Source organism: Diorhabda sublineata, chromosome 6 (genome assembly GCF_026230105.1).
Source record: "Diorhabda sublineata isolate icDioSubl1.1 chromosome 6, icDioSubl1.1, whole genome shotgun sequence".
NCBI lineage: Eukaryota > Metazoa > Arthropoda > Insecta > Coleoptera > Chrysomelidae > Diorhabda > Diorhabda sublineata.
In genome coordinates, this window is record NC_079479.1 from 30,692,481 (window position 1) to 30,710,721 (window position 18,241).

Sequence of the window (18,241 nt, forward strand, 5' to 3'; positions counted from 1 at the left end):
TTTATTTTACTATGAAATTTTTATTATTTACCACATATAAACCTGCTTTAAGGTAGAAAGATTTCAAACTGTTTTTTTATACATTTATTCCTACAAAATTAATTTTGAATTTAGTAGGAGTACTACAGTATAAAAAAAGAGTAATGGATTCTATACATAAAATTAAAAACATATTTTAAAGACATATAATTACTCGTATGAGCTAAAAGAATCGAAATTATTATTGATACATTAATAAACATTGTAACTTAACTATATTCTTAAAAAAATAATATTAATTAAAATTCCCTTCTGTGATATTTATCAGGATCGAAGTAGGATGTCACTACAACACGATTGCTAAACTTTCTGCCTGTCAGCGTTTGTTGGGCCTTTTGACAATCCAATACGGAATTGAATTCGACAAATACCTGGAATAATAATAATTAAATTTTAATAATTCACAATTTTAGAAAATATCAACAAGTTATTAAAAAGCCTTGTCACTTAATAGTCGTTGACATATTAATTGAAAATAAAAAAAAAATTAGTAAGAATGATAAAAATCAGGTAAAAAATTTTTACTTTCTCTCAAGATTATACATAATCATTCTGAATTATACAATTCATTCTAGAAATCAAAACTTTGTACTTGAAATTTTTACTTCTAGCAATTTTTTCTCCTATCATGTGCTGATTTTACATCCAACCCCAGAATTTTCGTGCAAGTTCTTCAGAGCTCTTCCAGAGCGTTTGAGAACACTTCAGAATATTTAATAAGTGTATAATAATATGGATAAATCGAAATTACAGAAGAAACAAAGATAACATATTTATTTTCGTTACTATATTGTTCATTACTTCCATTGTATCAGTTTTCCTTGAAATAAACAAGAATACTTTTAGAAAAAATGACAAAAATATCTAATCTTCTAATAAATCTGTAGCAATAATTTTACACTTTAGAAGAAATAATTGCATTTATGTCTGGAGACAATTATTTCCAATTGAAGCTAATAAAGTAATTTAATACGTTAAAAGAACATCAAGTGTTAAGGGACACTTGGAATCACTTAGTTATGACGTTGGTTCCCATTAGGACATTTATCATTTAACTATATGATTAACAAATCCTGATTATTCTCAACACAAAAGGTTGTATCTCTGTCTGGGTTACAATTATGCAATGTGTATATTTTTTATCATTAAATATTTTTCATATAGAAGTGAAAAAAACAATATTTTTCATATTTTTACAGAAATTTCCTCTGCATGTTGTAAACATTATATATCTACATACCTTTCCACATCCTGGTACTTCCACACCATCTATCGGTCTAGGTATCTCAATACTTCTAACTACACCGTATTTGTTACATTCTTCTTTAATATCTTCAAGAATATCCTCATATTCTTCTTCATCTTTAAGTTCGTCAGGTGTAACCTACAATAAAACAAGTTATAAAATTGCTTAATTAAACCATTATTTGAATTTTTACCATATTGAGAAGACATAAAACTTCAGTAGCGGGTCCAGAAGCACCCACCAAACTGAGACCGGGAACTTGTATTTGTACTGCTGGTAGAACTGTCGTATTTTTAGCACCCACGCTTGCTCTTTGAACGATTAGACGTTTATCTCCTAATTGCATACCATTGAGACCGGCGATAGCCTAATTAAAAGAAAATTAGAAGGATTGTTACAAAATTTTAATACTAAAGCAGATCTAAATTTTTGTGAAGGCTTTAGATTTCATTGGTCTACCCACCCACAAATTTTTACAAATTACAAATGAATAGTTTTTTTCGATTATTTTACTAGATTTGAGTATCCTGCTTTGACTTACCTGATCGGTCATTGTAATGTCAATGTATTCGGCGAAAGCATAACCTTTGCTTAATCCAAAAGCAGTGTCTTTCACGAGGTTGAAAGCCCTCAATTGACCAAAAGACATCAGCAATTCCTTTACCTACATATTTCAGATTTTTATAGAAAATTTATCGATTTTCATATTAGTTTAAACCCAAAATCAAAAGTTTTGAATTAACCACAAACTTGTATATGATTAATATCATGTATCGAATATTTAAATAATTTATGTCATTCTCAAATTACGTTTTAATTAAACAAAAAATTATGTTTCTTCATATTGATTTTCTAGAACAATTTTTTTTGTATGTGTGTGATACCTATAGTGAAATGCTGAACACATTGTTTACAATACCTCTACTCCAACACTCACAATTATACTGTCTGACATGTGATGTGTGAAGGTAAACTTCAATCGAAGATGATAACTTGGTTCTCAAAACACATGTCAGACAGTGTAATTGTGAGTGTTAGTGTAAACAGTGTGTTCAGTATAAATATCACCAAAAGATCCATAGATTCCAACTTGATACCTACAGTGAAGTGAAAAGGAATCATAGAAAAATGTACTGGCTATAATTGGAGGAAACTCCACTCTGTCTCTACATAATAAGCTTTTGATTAATAAGCAGATACTTATAGCCTGTATGGACTTATGTATCTAACTATGGGGATGCACCAAATCAAGCAAGAATCCAAAACAAAGCACAGAGGAACATAGTGACCTCCATAGGGACCTGGAATTTGATTAGACCATTAAGAAATTAACCAAATCCTGAAGATAGACTCCATTATCACTTCAATGTCAAGGCTATCCATATCCTTGAAAGAGTTAAAAATGAGACATAAGAGGATCAAGCTCTTTGAGTTAGTGTTTTTAGTTTCAGTTCAGAGCTTGTGTGTATACATTAAACTTTAGTGCAATTTATTCTACAGAAACTAAGAAATGCTGAATAGTATACCTTAGTTTTCAATTTTATTGATTGTTTAAAAGATTAACAAGCAGATTTTCGCCCATAAAGAAAAGCGATATACATGTACCTAGAAGACTGAAAGAGAAAATATATCAAGTTGGCTTTTAACACTGTACATAAGAAAATGTGAAAATGAAGATATTTATGAGGAATCGAAAAGCAGGGAAAAATAGGTAGGAGTCTCATTCCAACGTCTAAAAGGACAGGAAGAATTATTTTTCACATTCATTAAGTTTACTCGTCTCTCCAATGTTGTACTTTTATGACAGCACCAAATAAAGCAGGTCTATTAAGGTAATCATTATTCTCTGTATGAGTTTACACAATGTACAAGTATAAAGTTTGTGGACACGTGCTAATCAAATGACGTCAATTCCTCTAGGAATAAACAAATATATAAAGGTAAATCAAGTTAGATGGACATAAAACACAGTAGTTTGCGTTTGGCAGGAATTTTTGGCATGAATAATTGTAATGATGTACAATCCACCATAATAGGTAATCGATCAAAGCTTGAATCCGTATCTTAATACCATAAAGCACATACTACTTGTGGAGAATGGAACACAACAAATTCAATCATCTTGGAAATTTGGAGAAGAAAATTTAAAATAATTGGCAATATTTCACCTTTTTTGCTGAAAACAATTATTCAAGTTTATGTATAAACTAATTTGATTTTGGGTGTACAAAATTCAATCAATATATTATATATAACTTACTTTTTGTGGCTGTGTAATGCAATAATAACAGTGATAGGTTATGATGTGTTCGAAATACTAATCTAATTAACCCCAAATAATTAAAAACAAAAATTAATTGTGAATTAATAAATGACATGCACTAAAAACAATCTTGGATAATATACAAGATTATTTTACAGATTTTTTTTCAAAGAAAAAAGGCATTATAATTTCTGAAAATTCAAATTATAAAAATAATATTTTCATTAAAAAACTTATCAGACCATATGGTGAAAATTATTGTACACCTTCAATTAAAGTGGGAATAAGTTGAAAATATTGTTAACATGATTCCTAATTGTTTCAGTGTTACTTGGCCATCCTGTATATTAAGGATAGTACACCACAAAATTAAGCATTATCTTTTTTGCAAAAAATTAAATACATAGTAAAGGCAGTAATGAACTAATTTAAGCTACACGTCATTTAGATCGACCCAATCTGCCCAATATATTTCTAATTAGTTATATTAATCACAGAAAAATGAGAATCTGAGGAATGCAGATTAACATTATAACATTTCCAATTAGAAAAAAGTGGGTATTAGTAACCTGGCAATCAAACAGTGTATGAAATATATGTTCAATGAGTTTAGTTATTCTTCTTTTCTCTATAACTTTGCTTATACGATTAATCAGTAATCAAACATTCTACTATTTTGTCCTGGGCCTTGAAATCTTATAAATTCAGTGGAACAAGAAATGAGACTGAATATAAATATTGCAAAGAAAAAGTTTATGGTCTCTAGCCGCTAACTATACCAGAGTCATTAAAGATAAATGAATAGAACCTAAGGTGCTACATCAAAGAGCAACTAAACCCAGATAAGAAAATTAGATGCAGGATTGAATTAGACAGTACAATTTTTCAGAAAACGATATCACTGTTTCGTAATGACAATCTGAACTTAAAACTGAGACAAAGAATGATTAAATATTATATTTGCTTTGTGAGTTATACAGAGCTGAAGTCTGGACCCTGAGGACTATCACAATCAACAGTATTAGAATCTTAAGAATAGAGTGGATAGGTGATTAAACGAAAGAGTCTTAAATAGAGCAAATGCAACAGTTAAATGTTGAAAACTGTCGGTTATTGCGATTGGTAACGTCAAGAGGACCTGACAAGGCACAGTAAGAAGAGTGAATATGGCGTTAAAAGCATTAATTTCATAGAAATCCATCGATAAATTGTTGATATGTGGCACTGGCAAAAAGGTAGTGAATGCTGATGACACAAACACAGAATACAATAATCTTGTAACTTTTTTCTGCTAAATTTTCAATTACATTATTCACAGTATTGTTGTGTTTTCTAGGTACATTCAATTATCATTTGTTTTTGTTTATTTGGAAATTGTTAATGATATTCTGAACTTCCATCCCACTGTTGCTACCTCAAAATTTTGTTTGTGATTTAAACTAAATATAGCATCACCCATCACAATTATTTTGAAACAGCCTCCAAGTCAGTCAGAATTAAGAAATGACATTAACGGCTTTTTTGCTTTATAATTACGTGACTTGCCTTGATTTTCCACAGGGTGTTCAGGTTTATTTGTTTGCAGAAACACTCAAACGCATCGGGTTGATAACCCTAGCTACAGGGCAAAAAAGCAGATATATGAGAAGATATTTTTTTCTTTTCTTTTTAGATACTTGCTATAAGAATGCTACAACTATCTGTTATATCCTTACTTTACTTTAAAAATGATTAATGCAAGCAAATCCCTTATCTTCATGAATGTTGTTGAATGAACAACCATGATTTAAATGATAAAATTTTTTTGTAAAGCTGCTTCAATTGTTTTAGGGAAGAAATGCATTAATATGAAACTGAATAAAGCAATATGAAAATTTTAGATACCAAAGATCTATTAGAGACGGTAAAAATAGAAAAAAAAATATTTTAATCAAGATAAATATGTGAAATTACTTGTAGAAATATAGCAGGAAATTATTGAATTGAAATATTGAAGCAACTTGTCTCCAAAACATGTGAAGATGAGGATAAGGGGCTTTAGTTACACAAGCTAAGTTTAACAGGTTTTTCATTTGTTTCATGTTATGTAAACATATTCGATTTGAAAGGAGTAACGTTATAAATGATTATAATTGTGGCATTCTGAAGAATTTATATTGTGAAACAGTCCTATGATATGAAATTGCATAATTTACTGAAAGATTCTGTTTTAGGCACCTGAAAAATAACTACTAAAATTGCTATCGATGGGAAAATGTATGATTGTGTATAATCACATTTTTCAATATTAAATAGCAATATTGTAGCTTTTATTGCTGAAATAATTATTATTTTGGACATCTTCAGAGCTGAAATAAAAAATAATGAAAAGAGGAAGTGCTGAAAAATGCCTGAAAATGACTTTTCAATTTTAATTTTAAATATATCCTGAAAAACAAATTTTTTTCCTGTAAAAACCTGCAAACCTGTAAAAAATATTGGAAATTTTTAAACACTTTCCATCCAATACTAGACAACAAAATATTCGAGTACTGAGAAGATAAATTTTAAAATTAGAAGTTCAATTAAATTGTGTATCAATAAATAATCTCAAACTCATAAAAGATGAATTAGTGAGAAAACCCATAAAACACAAATCTAAACAGAATTATAAGCATGTGGAAAAAAGCAAATCTATTACCTATAGACCTCGATAAAACTGCAAAAAAATTATACATAGCATTAATAGAAATAGAGGATATTGAAAAAGTTATCACCGAAGCCTTTTAAATGAAGTTATTTGCTCAACTTGTAAAAATATTTTATTGAAAAGAGGTTACAAATTTTGAGCATCACACAGAACTATACCAGAAAAAATAAATATCAGAAACAAATATAAACAATAATAATTATAGATATGTGCAAGGAATAGGAAAATAATTTTTGGTAAAAATATAAATGGATATCTAGAAGAAAAACATGTATAACTAAAATACCCTTTCAAAAGTGGGGCCTGGGTATTAGAATCCAAATTAAAAAGTATAAAAAATATTATTATGGTAGGATACAAAAACAAATTAAAGAATAATTCATAAACAAGCACTAAAAAAACAAGAAATAATAAAAGTGGAGAAAGGAAAGCAATAACATTAGATCATCCAAACCAAACTGACAGAAAGTAAGAAAAGTTAAACTGAGAGACAAACTATATATTGCAGTGGACAAGAAAAAATATGTATTGTCCAGTAAAATGAAAAAAAAGTGTTTAAAAAATATTCGCTCGAGGCTCCCGACGCTAAAAAAATCTGTAAAAGAGGCTGAAATCATTTTTGCGCTGAACAATTCTGTAGAAGACTGTAATCTGTAAAGGCTGTAAAAAATGGAAAATACCACTTTAAGAACTCTGACTGCTGGTCTGTATCCATATTTTTCAAATTTTATTTTGCTAAATAGTGTGGGGAAGATAACAATCATTCTTATCCGAACATTATACACAAATTTACAAATATCAGTTTTCTATATACCACAAAAGTTTTTATTCCCCTTTAAATTATTCGGAATTTGTCTCAATACAAGTTTCCCAAAGGATTGCTGAAGATATTTATTGAGTTTCGTTATACATTTGTAATTTTCATATTCTCATTGACGACTTTAAAATTGGAACCCCAAAATACAAACTGAATTCTTGAATATTTATAAAAGCTCCTACCATTGATATTTTTATCAAATTTTTTTGTACTTCAACTATACAATCAAAATTTATATAAAAAAAGAACTGACTTTGTAAATTTGCCTTCATCCAAAATGCATCCATACATAAGATTTGAATAATGCCTTACCTGATCTTCGTTAAGATAATTAGGAAGTCCTCCTATAAATATCTTATGTGGGGAATCTGGTACAACAGTGCTAATTACACCTGCAGGTACGCTGATGGAATTTTCAGACATACCTGGCATTGGTTGGTAATCATGGGGTCTTCTAATTTTCAAACTTTGACCTGAAGTTATAGTAACATCATAGTAACAACTAACAATTGAAAAATTAGTTCAAAATAATTTTGAAGAAATGTTTATGTTATAAATAACACAAATTTAAATTAAGATTCATAACAATTATTTTGTACTTTCTTACCTTTAAAATTAATACCATCAAAAGCCATAGCTTGTGTTGTTTCATCAATTGACCTAAACTCCAAAAACGCAAAGTTCTTGTCAAGATTAATTTGACAAGCTAAAACCGGATTTCCAGCAGCTTGAGCTAACCCACTCAAATGCATCTGCTGATTAAAATATTCCATCATTTCTTCTTCAGTTACTCCAAAAGGAATGTTGCCAACATATAAACGTCTTGCCTGTCTTGTAATGGTTGATCCCACTACAGGAACAGCTGCCTAAAGTTGTAAAGAAAAGTTTGAGTCCAATACAAAAGAAAATCATTAGTTTAGTTACTTGAGGTGTATCCGCCACTATATTAGCTGGAATCTGTCCTGCTGCTTGCATAGCTTTGTACTGGAGAGGAGTAATGTGTTCAAAACCTGGTGGCGGGACATCCCAATATAAAGAAGGTTTGCGTCTTCTAGAAAAACCACTACTGTGTCTGCCTCTGGAAGAGGATCGACTCCTTCTTCTAACACGCTCTTTACTTCTGGATCTAGACCGGCGTCTGTGTTCTCTAGACCGGGAACGTTTTCTTCTATCACTTCTATCTCTACTGCGATCTCGTTCTTTACCATCTGCATAGATTATTCAACACTCAGTAAACTTAAGAATACCTAATATGAAATTCTTCTAATGCAATAAAAATATAAAATTGCAAAGTGTCGAATATCTGACACTTACACCTTTAATACAAATGAACAAGACCGGATTTTAAAAATGGATAGATGCTTTACAATTACGTTTACAATAAAAAAAAGTCTCAGTACTAAACAATTTAATAAATATACATACGTACCTTTTTCTTCACCCATTTCTTTTGATAGCAATATAGAATATATCAAATAATTATTGTTGAAATTAAAAATCTACAAAATGGATGGCGTCGAATATAACATAGGTAAGTAAATAGGTAGACAGGCAATTCAATATTTGAACATGTTCTATGAGTATATAAACTGTCAAATGTCGATAGTCTGCGGCTCCATTTGTTACTAAAAAAGCTACAGATCACTATAAGCAAAAAACTGTACAGTACATAAGGAAACATTTCTAATTCAATACGCGAGCGAAGTGGAAGCAAAGCCCACAATATTTGGCTCACGAAAAACAATTTTCGCATCTCTAATGGAATTTAAGGCTAAAAGCCGTGTTGACTTGGTCCACAGAGATTGCAAGCTCCAAGATTTTGAATTTCGTGCCGTGTTTGACACGCACTAAGTCGAATGGTCATATTTATCATTTTGCATTCTATAGTTAGTTTTATATTTGATTATTATTCAGGTATTTATCCGCTCAATTATAGTTTTTATACTTATTTTTAAGAATGTTGGTATCACTGTGCAATAAGAGATGGTAGCTTGATAACCACGAATGTACGAATGCTATGAAATAATAAAATATTACTGTTAAATATCAGTTATCTTGATAACAAAAATATAAATATAAGGAATAATAACAAAAAACGAATAGAACTTTTTGATTTTAAATATCTATCATTATCAAATTAAAAGAAAGAAGGTGCAAAGACGCATATCTTTGGTAAAGTTCATAATTAGTTGGCCAACGTTACGTCGCACCTTAAACAATGAAATTTAATCTTCAGAAGAGAAATATATCTCTTGAATTTCAGTTCAATGCTCTCATTTTGGCGAGGATGATTTTTTAAACATGCTTATGTTTTTGTGCAATATTCGAACAAGCTTGGTGCGCTGTCGCGGCATAAACTTTTCCAGGAAGGTCTTTTTATTTATTTGTTTTCGCTACTTGTTTTTTAGAATTTGTTAGAAATTCTTTTTGTATATAAACGAGTTTGTCTAGCCAGCTAGTTGGTTTATAATGAATAGTCATAGTGAACAGAATAAAATAGAAGATTGACCGGTGAATTTGAATAAATTAGAAAAGTAATTATACAAGTAGGCATAAGTTAATCATTATATAATGTTACGAACTCGTATCTGCTCCGCAGCCGGTCTTGCTTGGATATCGTGGAATTCTGAAATTCGGCGAAGGCGGAATTCGTTTGATCTTTGTTTTTATTATGGCAAGCTGTTTATTTATATTGTTTTGTTTCTTTATTTTATAAAAGTTTTGAGAATTCTTTTTGGATACGTATATAAGGAGTTTATATAGCGCAATTAGCCTAGTTTAAAATATATAGTCTTAGTGAACAGAACGAATTAGCAAAGTAATCGAAGAATTTGAATAAATTAGTCAAGTGAGATAAGTGACTGTGATAAGTGAATTATTATCAGTTAGTGTACTGTACAATATATTTCATTTCCGTGATGTATTTCATACGATATTTATTTATATTTTCGTTTTCTTCGCCTTTTTCTTCCGTCGGGTTTTTGTGAGGAGTGCAATGGTTAAATGTAAGGTAAAAATTTGTACACAAATTGTTCAAGAGCTTCTTTATTAGATAGTAAGAAGCTTATACACGTTTATATTTATCAAGTCTATCGGCATCAATTTTCAACACAAAAGTATAACAAATAATATCAATTATTAAAAATAACTTACATCCTACATAATCAATACAGAATCAACTCTCAACAATAAATCGAATCGAATCATTTCAATCAAAATTAAAATGAAAAGAAAAAAAAAAGAAAAATTCCAATAAATAACATCAATTAATCGAATAAGAAATTAAAAGGAAACTAAATTTTTTCAACGCATCATCTTTCCTTCTAAACTCCTTCCGATGAAAATAATTCCGCTGCAACCACCTAAACAACAAATAATAATAAAGATAAATGATGATTTCCTTGTTGCCTATAGCGGTACGAGGCGGCACTGAGCCTAGTTATTTCTTCTTTTGGGCCTTTTCGGCCGCCTTCGTTACTTTACCGGCAGTATCTTTAAATGTTACAGATTTTATAACGCCGACGGCAACAGTTTGACGCATATCGCGTACGGCGAAACGACCCAATGGCGGAAATTCTTGGAAAGATTCAACGCACATCGGTTTAGATGGAACGAGATTCACGATTGCCGCGTCTCCGCTTTTTATAGCTTTAGGATTTTCTTCTGTTGTTTTACCAGTACGACGGTCGCATTTTTCTTTAATCTCCGCAAATTTACACGCGATATGAGCTGTATGACAGTCCAATACGGGCGTGTATCCATTAGCAATTTGACCTGGATGATTCAGTACTATCACCTGTTAACAAAAATACTACATCAGTTATTATTTCGGGATATAGAATATACTGAACACATTATTTACATCAACACTCGTCATTACACTATCTGACGCGCGTTTCGATAACCAAGTTATCGTCTTCAGAGACTAAGAGTAAACTAAAACCTAATAAGTGACTGACCAATAAGCCTTCTCCCGCGAAAATTAATTCTAGCGGGAATTTTACATTTATTCCTTGACTACTAAACTATAGAGTGGGCTGTAAGGAATTGGCCCTTAGTAAGTCCTTATTTAAGCCATTTCATCCAACAATTTTTTGTGATTATGATTCCCGTCCGTCCATATTCTAAATGAACTATGTGCTCTTTAAACCGGATAATAATGGATCTCTTGGTTTGTCCGATATACCTCTCGTCACAATCACCACAGCTAATTTCATACATACCATTCTTTTCCAAATTTGGTTATTTTATCCTTAGGATTAACCAATGTTTTAATGTATTGTTGGATTTATAAACCAATATAAAACCCACTCTGTTAAATATTCCTTTCAATCACTCACTGTGTAAACAGGATTGAAAGGTACCAGAGCAATTTTTTCTTATTTATTGGTGAAAAAATTCAGTATAAAACAGGTAAGTCAAGTTAGTTCACCTCCAGTCTCTGAAGACGATAACTTGGTTATCGAAACGCGCGTCAGACAGTGTAATTGAGAGTGTTGGTTTAATGGTAGTGTAAACAGTGTGTTTAGTATGAATATCATCAACGGTTCCAGAAATTACAAATTAGTTAATATAGAATATGTAAGTCCTCAAAAAGAGTTGAAACAAGTTGTCGAAAAAGTAGGAACAAAATGATTTATATACAGTCGTGATCGAATCAGGCAAAACCTCTGCATTCGCCAGTCATTGACAAAAAAACTGAACACGAAATTGTATTTTAAGTAGTAAAATTTTGAATGAAAATGAACATAACAAGTAATAAAACCACTCAAGCGGTCAACTTATTGCGACAAGGCCAAAGTCAGCGAGAAGTGGCCGTCGTTACTAAAAGACTGGCAAGTTTCATTGGAGAAGTAGTTCCGGTAGAAAAAGGTACACATCTCTGAATCTGGTGTCCAACAAGAGCTCAAAGAAACGTGAGGAGTGGCTGGACAGTTATACGAATACTTAAGGCTGCTAACATTGAACCCAATCCAATGCCAGAGCTACCAGTCCCACATTAACCCCAGCCCATCTGCGAATTACCGGACAACACGTTAATTGGACCGACGAACATTGAAGCTCCGTTTCCTTTCCAGACGAAAGCAGAGTATATCTGCATGGTAGCGATAGAAGAGGACGCGTTACAGAACACCTGGAGAGAGATTCGCCCAGTGTTGCATGAAAGAAATCTTAACTTTTGGAGAAGTTCCTATATCGTTTGGAAGAGCATTTCAAGGGAAGCGAAATCCGAGTTGGTTTTTATTGAAACTGGTCGAGCGGGGAAATTAACAACGAACCGATACATAGAAGAAATTTTATGGAGTTTCATCGGCGAAAACTTCATCCTAATGCAGGATAATACCCGTCCATGTACTGCAGGTTCCGTACGGCAGTATTTACAGGATGTCGAAATCGCCACTATAGATTGACCAGCGTTTTGCCCGGATTTAAATCCTTTCGATCACTTATGCAATGGACTTAATGAGAAAAGTCCAGGCTAGAAATCCGGCATCAGACATGAGGTTAGACCTCGAATCGGAGCTATCTGATAAATGGGATAGCATCGAACAAGATCGAGTAAAGAAACTTATTCGATTTATGGAAAAGCGATTGGATTTTAAATTAATTATTATTGTGAAAAATTTTCTTAACTGATATTTTTTCTTTCAAGTCAAAAATATAATTTAATAAGCATATAGATCACTCATTATAAAGCTAAGACTAATGACTTTGAGATGCTAGAACCAGAAAAAGAATGGAATCTACAGATTTTTTGCTTTTGACCGCGAGCTGCCGACTAGAGTCGATTTTTTTGCTCACGAATGTAGTTTGAACAATATTAATGTAGAAAGAATCAATTTCAATTTGATATTCCGTTTAAGGACTGAAAAAATGATTTTTTTTGTTTAAATTGAAGTGAAATTGAAATTTTTCAGTTATATAATCATTTCATCTCTATTTCGAAACGAAAAGTTCAACGGAATACACTGAGAGAACAAGATCAAATTGCTACACAAAGAAAAATAAATATTTAAATTTTATAAAAATGGTTAACTCAAGCACAAATTAGAAGTTATTAAAAAGATATGACAAGTTGCAGTGAGTGAGTTGAAATATTTATATTGTTCTGTTGTTACCAATACCAAATACCGAAACTTTCAAAAATTATAAGAAAATTTTATTTACCTGTGCCATAAAATCAGAAGCACCTTTCGGAGGATTATTTTTGGAATCTCCCGCTACATATCCACGTCTCAATTCTTTGACAGACACATTTTTCACGTTAAATCCGACATTATCTCCTGGTACAGCTTCTTGAAGACCTTCGTGATGCATTTCAACAGATTTGACTTCCGTAGTTAGACCGACAGGTGCGAAAGTTACCACCATACCGGGTTTCAGAATACCGGTTTCGACTCTACCAACAGGTACTGTACCAATACCACCGATTTTGTATACATCCTGAGAATTTTAATATTTTAAAAAGTAGGTACGCAATAATATTAGAAATTTGGAATATAGAGCAGGTTTTTGACCAATGACCTTTACCATAAATATTCATTCAATCATTTTTATTATTTTATGACCACTTTAAAATGCCATGAGGAGTTGACTTATGACTTCATAAGAAAGCTAGTATGAATAAAGAAATACGTGAATTAATTTTGAGTATTTTACAACATGTTTCGTTACTTATAAACCACTGAAATTTTATAGCGCACTAAGCAGTTGAGTTGTGGCCTTATAAGAAAGCTAGTACGAATAAAGACAAAAGTAAATAAATTTAGAGTGTTTTATGGCCAATAAAACACTAAAGTTTCATAAACCACATCAAACAGCGTAGTGTTATGGACTTATAAGAAAGTTACAGTGTTTTATAGCTTGTTTTATGACTTATAAAACACTAAAGTTTTAAAGAGCATATTGAATTAGTTAGATTATAACCTTATAAAAAACTAAGTACGAATGAAGACATGAATAATTTCGTTTTTAGTGTTTTATCGTTTGTAAAACACCAAAGTATTATAGCCCGCATTAAAGCGAATAAAGCAGTTGAATTAAAAATTTAGTATGGTCAAATAGTATAGTTAATTAATGAATCCAATTAGATTATTTTATGACCATAAAACACTAATAGAATAAAATAAAGGAACACAGGCACTTGAAATATTACTTTAAAGTGATAATGGTAAATAAATAGATTTATTTTTAGTGTTGTTCGACTTTAAAAACACTAATGTTTTATAGAATACAATAAAGGGAGCCAGGTAGTTGAAATATAACCTGAATGAATGAATAAATCATTTTATTTTTAGTGTTTTATGACTCATAAAACAGTAGAGTTTTATAAGCCACATTAAAGGCCGTAAAGCAGTTGATTTATTGCTTATAAGAAAGTTTCTATGAATGTAGACGTGAAGAAACGAATGAATTCATTTAGAGTGTTTTATGGCCCGTGAAATACTAGACCACATTAAAGCTCGATAAGCAGTTGAATTATGACCCTATAAGAAAGTTGCTATGGTCAAAAGATCAATTGATTAGTGTGTTTTATGACTGAAAGCATTTTATGACCCAAAAAAAATGTTTCATAGAATATATCAAAGAATACCAGGCAGTTGCGATGTAACTTTATGGTAACAGATTTAAAGACATTTTAAAGTTCAAGTTATATATGTGGATAAAGTTGATCTATCTTACCTGAAGAGGAAGTCTTAAAGGCTTTTCGGTAGGTCGAGAAGGTGGTAAAATCGCGTCTAGAGCTTCGATTAATGTCTTTCCTTCTGCTTTGCCTTCTTTACGTTCGACCGTCCACCCTTTGAACCAAGGCATCTTATCAGAAATTTCCAACATATTATCTCCATGCCATCCGGAAATAGGAACGAATGCAACAGCTGCCGGATTATATCCAATTTTCTTAATGTACGAAGATACTTCTTTCTTTATTTCTTCGAAACGCGCTTCGGAATATGGGGGTTCCGTAGAATCCATCTTGTTAACTCCTACAATGAGCTGTTTGACACCGAGAGTGAAAGCGAGCAGAGCGTGTTCACGGGTTTGTCCGTTTTTCGAAATACCAGCTTCAAATTCTCCCGTACCGGCTGCTACGATAAGCACGGCACAGTCAGCTTGGGATGTTCCAGTAATCATATTCTTGATAAAATCTCTATGGCCCGGAGCGTCGATGATAGTCACATAATACTTGGCGGTTTCAAATTTCCATAAAGCTATGTCGATGGTTATACCACGTTCACGCTCGGCTTTAAGCTTATCCAATACCCAGGCATATTTAAAAGAGCCCTTTCCCATTTCTTGGGCTTCTTTTTCGAATTTCTCTATAGTACGTTTGTCAATACCGCCACACTTATAAATTAAATGACCGGTCGACGTAGACTTACCAGAGTCTACGTGACCGATTACGACAATGTTAATATGAACTTTTTCTTTACCCATTGTGATGAATTATTCTTCTTCCTAGAAAAGTTCAATATGAAATAGAATCTAAAAGCACCAGAGGAAAATGTTTTAACCACAGAAACGTTCATACATGGTATGGACTGTTATTTTAGTAAAGAAAGTGGCAAAATATCTTAAAGAACTTGAAATCGAAACCATCTTGCACGATTCTATATTCCCTTGGTCCTTTTTAGTAACACTCCAAAAATTTTTCGAAGCGTTTTACAGCTCGTAAATTGTAATAGATTAAAAAAGGGAATTAGAAAGTAATTTTTCCTTTTTCTTTTAATGATTGGAATGCAAAAAAAAAGAATATATGAATTGAAATCGATTTTTGAAAAATTGATATTTTTAGAAAGCAAATCGACAATCCTTTTTTAAGTAATAACTTAAGAAGGTCTTTCGCCTTAAAATTGAAAATAATGAGGTTTCAAAACCAACAAATAGCTTCACAAAGCAAATAAATCTGTAAAATTATCGCTTATCCCACGGCGGCCATTTTTAAATGGGCATCAGCTCGTATTGACAGTTCGTTAGATTGAAATATGTCGCTCAAACACGAACATGAAAAAAATTGTACCAACTTAGAAAAAGAAATGTTACTGTTATAAAATCGGATCAGACCATGTCTCTCTTTAAATATGAAATTGTGATTTAACTTTATGTATTACTTTGTCAAGATTATTTGAAGTGTAAGTAGAAGTGTTTTTAATAGCAGAATTTTCGTATTATACATTTGGCAATACCTAAATACCCATAAAATTAATAGAGCACTAGAATAAAGCAAATATTGTTCGATGCTGCGTTCTCGTTAAATATCAACAACGTACACAGTAATAAAATTAAGCAAATATTGCCAAGGACTATATTAATAGTATCACTCTTTTAGAAAATGAATTCCTGCATGAAATGTACAGGTGTGTGAGGCTCGAAATATTTTATTACAAAAATTTTCGGAGCCCAAGATGTATTTGACTTTTGAACTTTTAAAAACTGATTAGACTGCATTTTTGTGAAACTTTACAAGAAACGAAAGCCCTTAGTTGATGGGGTCTCATTTACGCGACAAAATATTTCAATTCACAGTTTCAAGATTATTTTATTATTTATTATTTAAGTTCACTTGAAATTTTGCTTGATAAATCTAATATTGAAAAAGTTAAGTTCAATATTACTTGAAACGAACCGTGTAACTAGCGCCCTCTATGAGAGTCAGACATAAAAACAAATTCATTCATTGGATGTATCAGATTTCAAAACACATTCATACAAAATTTCAATACAATGATGCCAATAGTTGCGGCAAAATCGTAAAAAATGTGTTGCCCTTTATCTTGAATACTAATGACGTTACGAAAATTTTTTACTTAGCAAACCCCAAATATTTTTCAGTTTTCTATCTATCCTAGAGACGGGATCACCTTTTTTGAAATACCCTGTATAATAATAGTTATTGTATCTCATTGCAATGATCATAAATAATAACGATGTGATACTTTATATTTTACGTAGTACGAATCTATTTTATATCAATCAATTAATTGGTTATCGTTGTATCTATATTGATTTTAAATCAAACTAATTGTATAAAATTATCACCAATCTACGCCTATGTATTAATGATTCATTTTATTCACAATGATAAAGGAATAATGCAGACGCCCCAATTATTTTCTGCATAGTACACATATTTTATCAACACTGAATCATAAAGTTTGGCAGTTAAAATTGTATCTACGAGTTTTAAGTGACCTTGACTTTCAACTACCGAATGTTACATCAAATTAATAATTCTCTTACATTTTTAAAAATTCTCGTTAGATTAATAAAGATACTACATAATTGCAAAATAAAGAAATTTAACTATAATACAAGGAGCCATTTTGTGATGCAACATTACTTCACGGACTAAAAAAAATCTTCCCTACCCAATTATCGATTTACCTCCAGACGATTTTTTTTCTTTTCTCCCGATTTTATGCACATATTTACAAGACGATTCGATAAATTATAGGAGAGGTCAGTTTTTAAATGATAATAGCAATTTTTCGCTTTCTAAGAAAAATATGAATGCTTTGCATTAATTTAATTAGATTACTTTGCACAAATCGTTAGAGAAAATACATTAAAGCCTAAAAATATAGCTGCGAATGCAAACAATTCTTAAAAGTTATTTTTAAATTATTATTTTAGACGCAATTGTTGATTATAAATTGAAATGCCGGCAGCCGTCATTAATGCAATTTATTTATAAACGTCAAAGTTTAAATAAATGAAACCTATTTCATAGTAAGAATTTGTGCGATTAGTTTTTAATGTTTAAAGCGTTATTAAATTCACATAAATTATTAAAATAATCAGGAAAAGAATTTTACTGCCACTTACCTGCCCAAAAGCACAGCAAGAGACCGAGAAAATCGACGGGACCTTACAAGCGCGAGCTGACGGAAATTAGAGGAGAGGTTTCCATGGAGGGGTGAAGTATTGATTTATAGAAGTACATAGTAAAGATAAATTCAATTCCGTAATTTTTGTTAAATATAATATTTCTTTTTTATGGTGTACTGACAAATATATATATGAGTATTTATAAACTGATTATCATTTTAATGAAAATGAATTGTAAATCTTAAATGAATGGAGGAGAAAGGAAAATAGGGGAAGAATAACAGAATTTTCACCAATAGGAGTTGATACCGCTATGACGTTCAGGGTTGTAGTTTAAAGCGGGATACTTGATTTTTTACA

General features: G+C 31.3%; 2 protein-coding genes across 2 annotated transcripts; both read right to left on the bottom strand.

The window, feature by feature from the left end:
• On the bottom strand, window positions 1-8,689 carry LOC130445265 (splicing factor U2AF 50 kDa subunit). The gene is made up of 8 exons (XM_056780828.1): window positions 8,484-8,689; window positions 7,979-8,262; window positions 7,662-7,920; window positions 7,367-7,527; window positions 1,827-1,949; window positions 1,479-1,652; window positions 1,280-1,423; window positions 1-410 (listed from the first exon to the last, which is right to left on the bottom strand). Exons 1-8 carry the CDS (start codon window positions 8,497-8,499, stop codon window positions 279-281), a joined length of 1,293 nt encoding a protein of 430 aa, XP_056636806.1. The 5' UTR covers window positions 8,500-8,689; the 3' UTR covers window positions 1-278.
• A 1,398-nt stretch (window positions 8,690-10,087) lies between these two features.
• Window positions 10,088-18,201, bottom strand: LOC130446043 (elongation factor 1-alpha-like). Its single transcript, XM_056782035.1, has 4 exons — window positions 17,879-18,201; window positions 14,738-15,511; window positions 13,223-13,498; window positions 10,088-10,850 (listed from the first exon to the last, which is right to left on the bottom strand). Exons 2-4 carry the CDS (start codon window positions 15,488-15,490, stop codon window positions 10,494-10,496), a joined length of 1,386 nt encoding a protein of 461 aa, XP_056638013.1. The 5' UTR covers window positions 15,491-15,511; window positions 17,879-18,201; the 3' UTR covers window positions 10,088-10,493.
• Between the last annotated feature and the right edge of the window lie 40 nt (window positions 18,202-18,241).

Excerpts from the sequence above, each read along its gene's own strand:
- LOC130445265 (XM_056780828.1), bottom strand. Across the intron at positions 1,950-7,366 it reads ATTATCTTAACGAAGATCAG|GTAAAGGAATTGCTGATGTC; the intron begins GTAAGGCATTAT and ends TGAAATATGTAG. Across the intron at positions 1,653-1,826 it reads ACATTACAATGACCGATCAG|GCTATCGCCGGTCTCAATGG; the intron begins GTAAGTCAAAGC and ends TCTTTTAATTAG.
- LOC130446043 (XM_056782035.1), bottom strand. The coding sequence starts at position 15,490 with ATGGGTAAAGAAAAAGTTCATATTAACATTGTCGTAATCGGTCACGTA. Across the intron at positions 13,499-14,737 it reads CTTTAAGACTTCCTCTTCAG|GATGTATACAAAATCGGTGG; the intron begins GTAAGATAGATC and ends TAAAATTCTCAG. Across the intron at positions 10,851-13,222 it reads CTTCTGATTTTATGGCACAG|GTGATAGTACTGAATCATCC; the intron begins GTAAATAAAATT and ends TTTTGTTAACAG.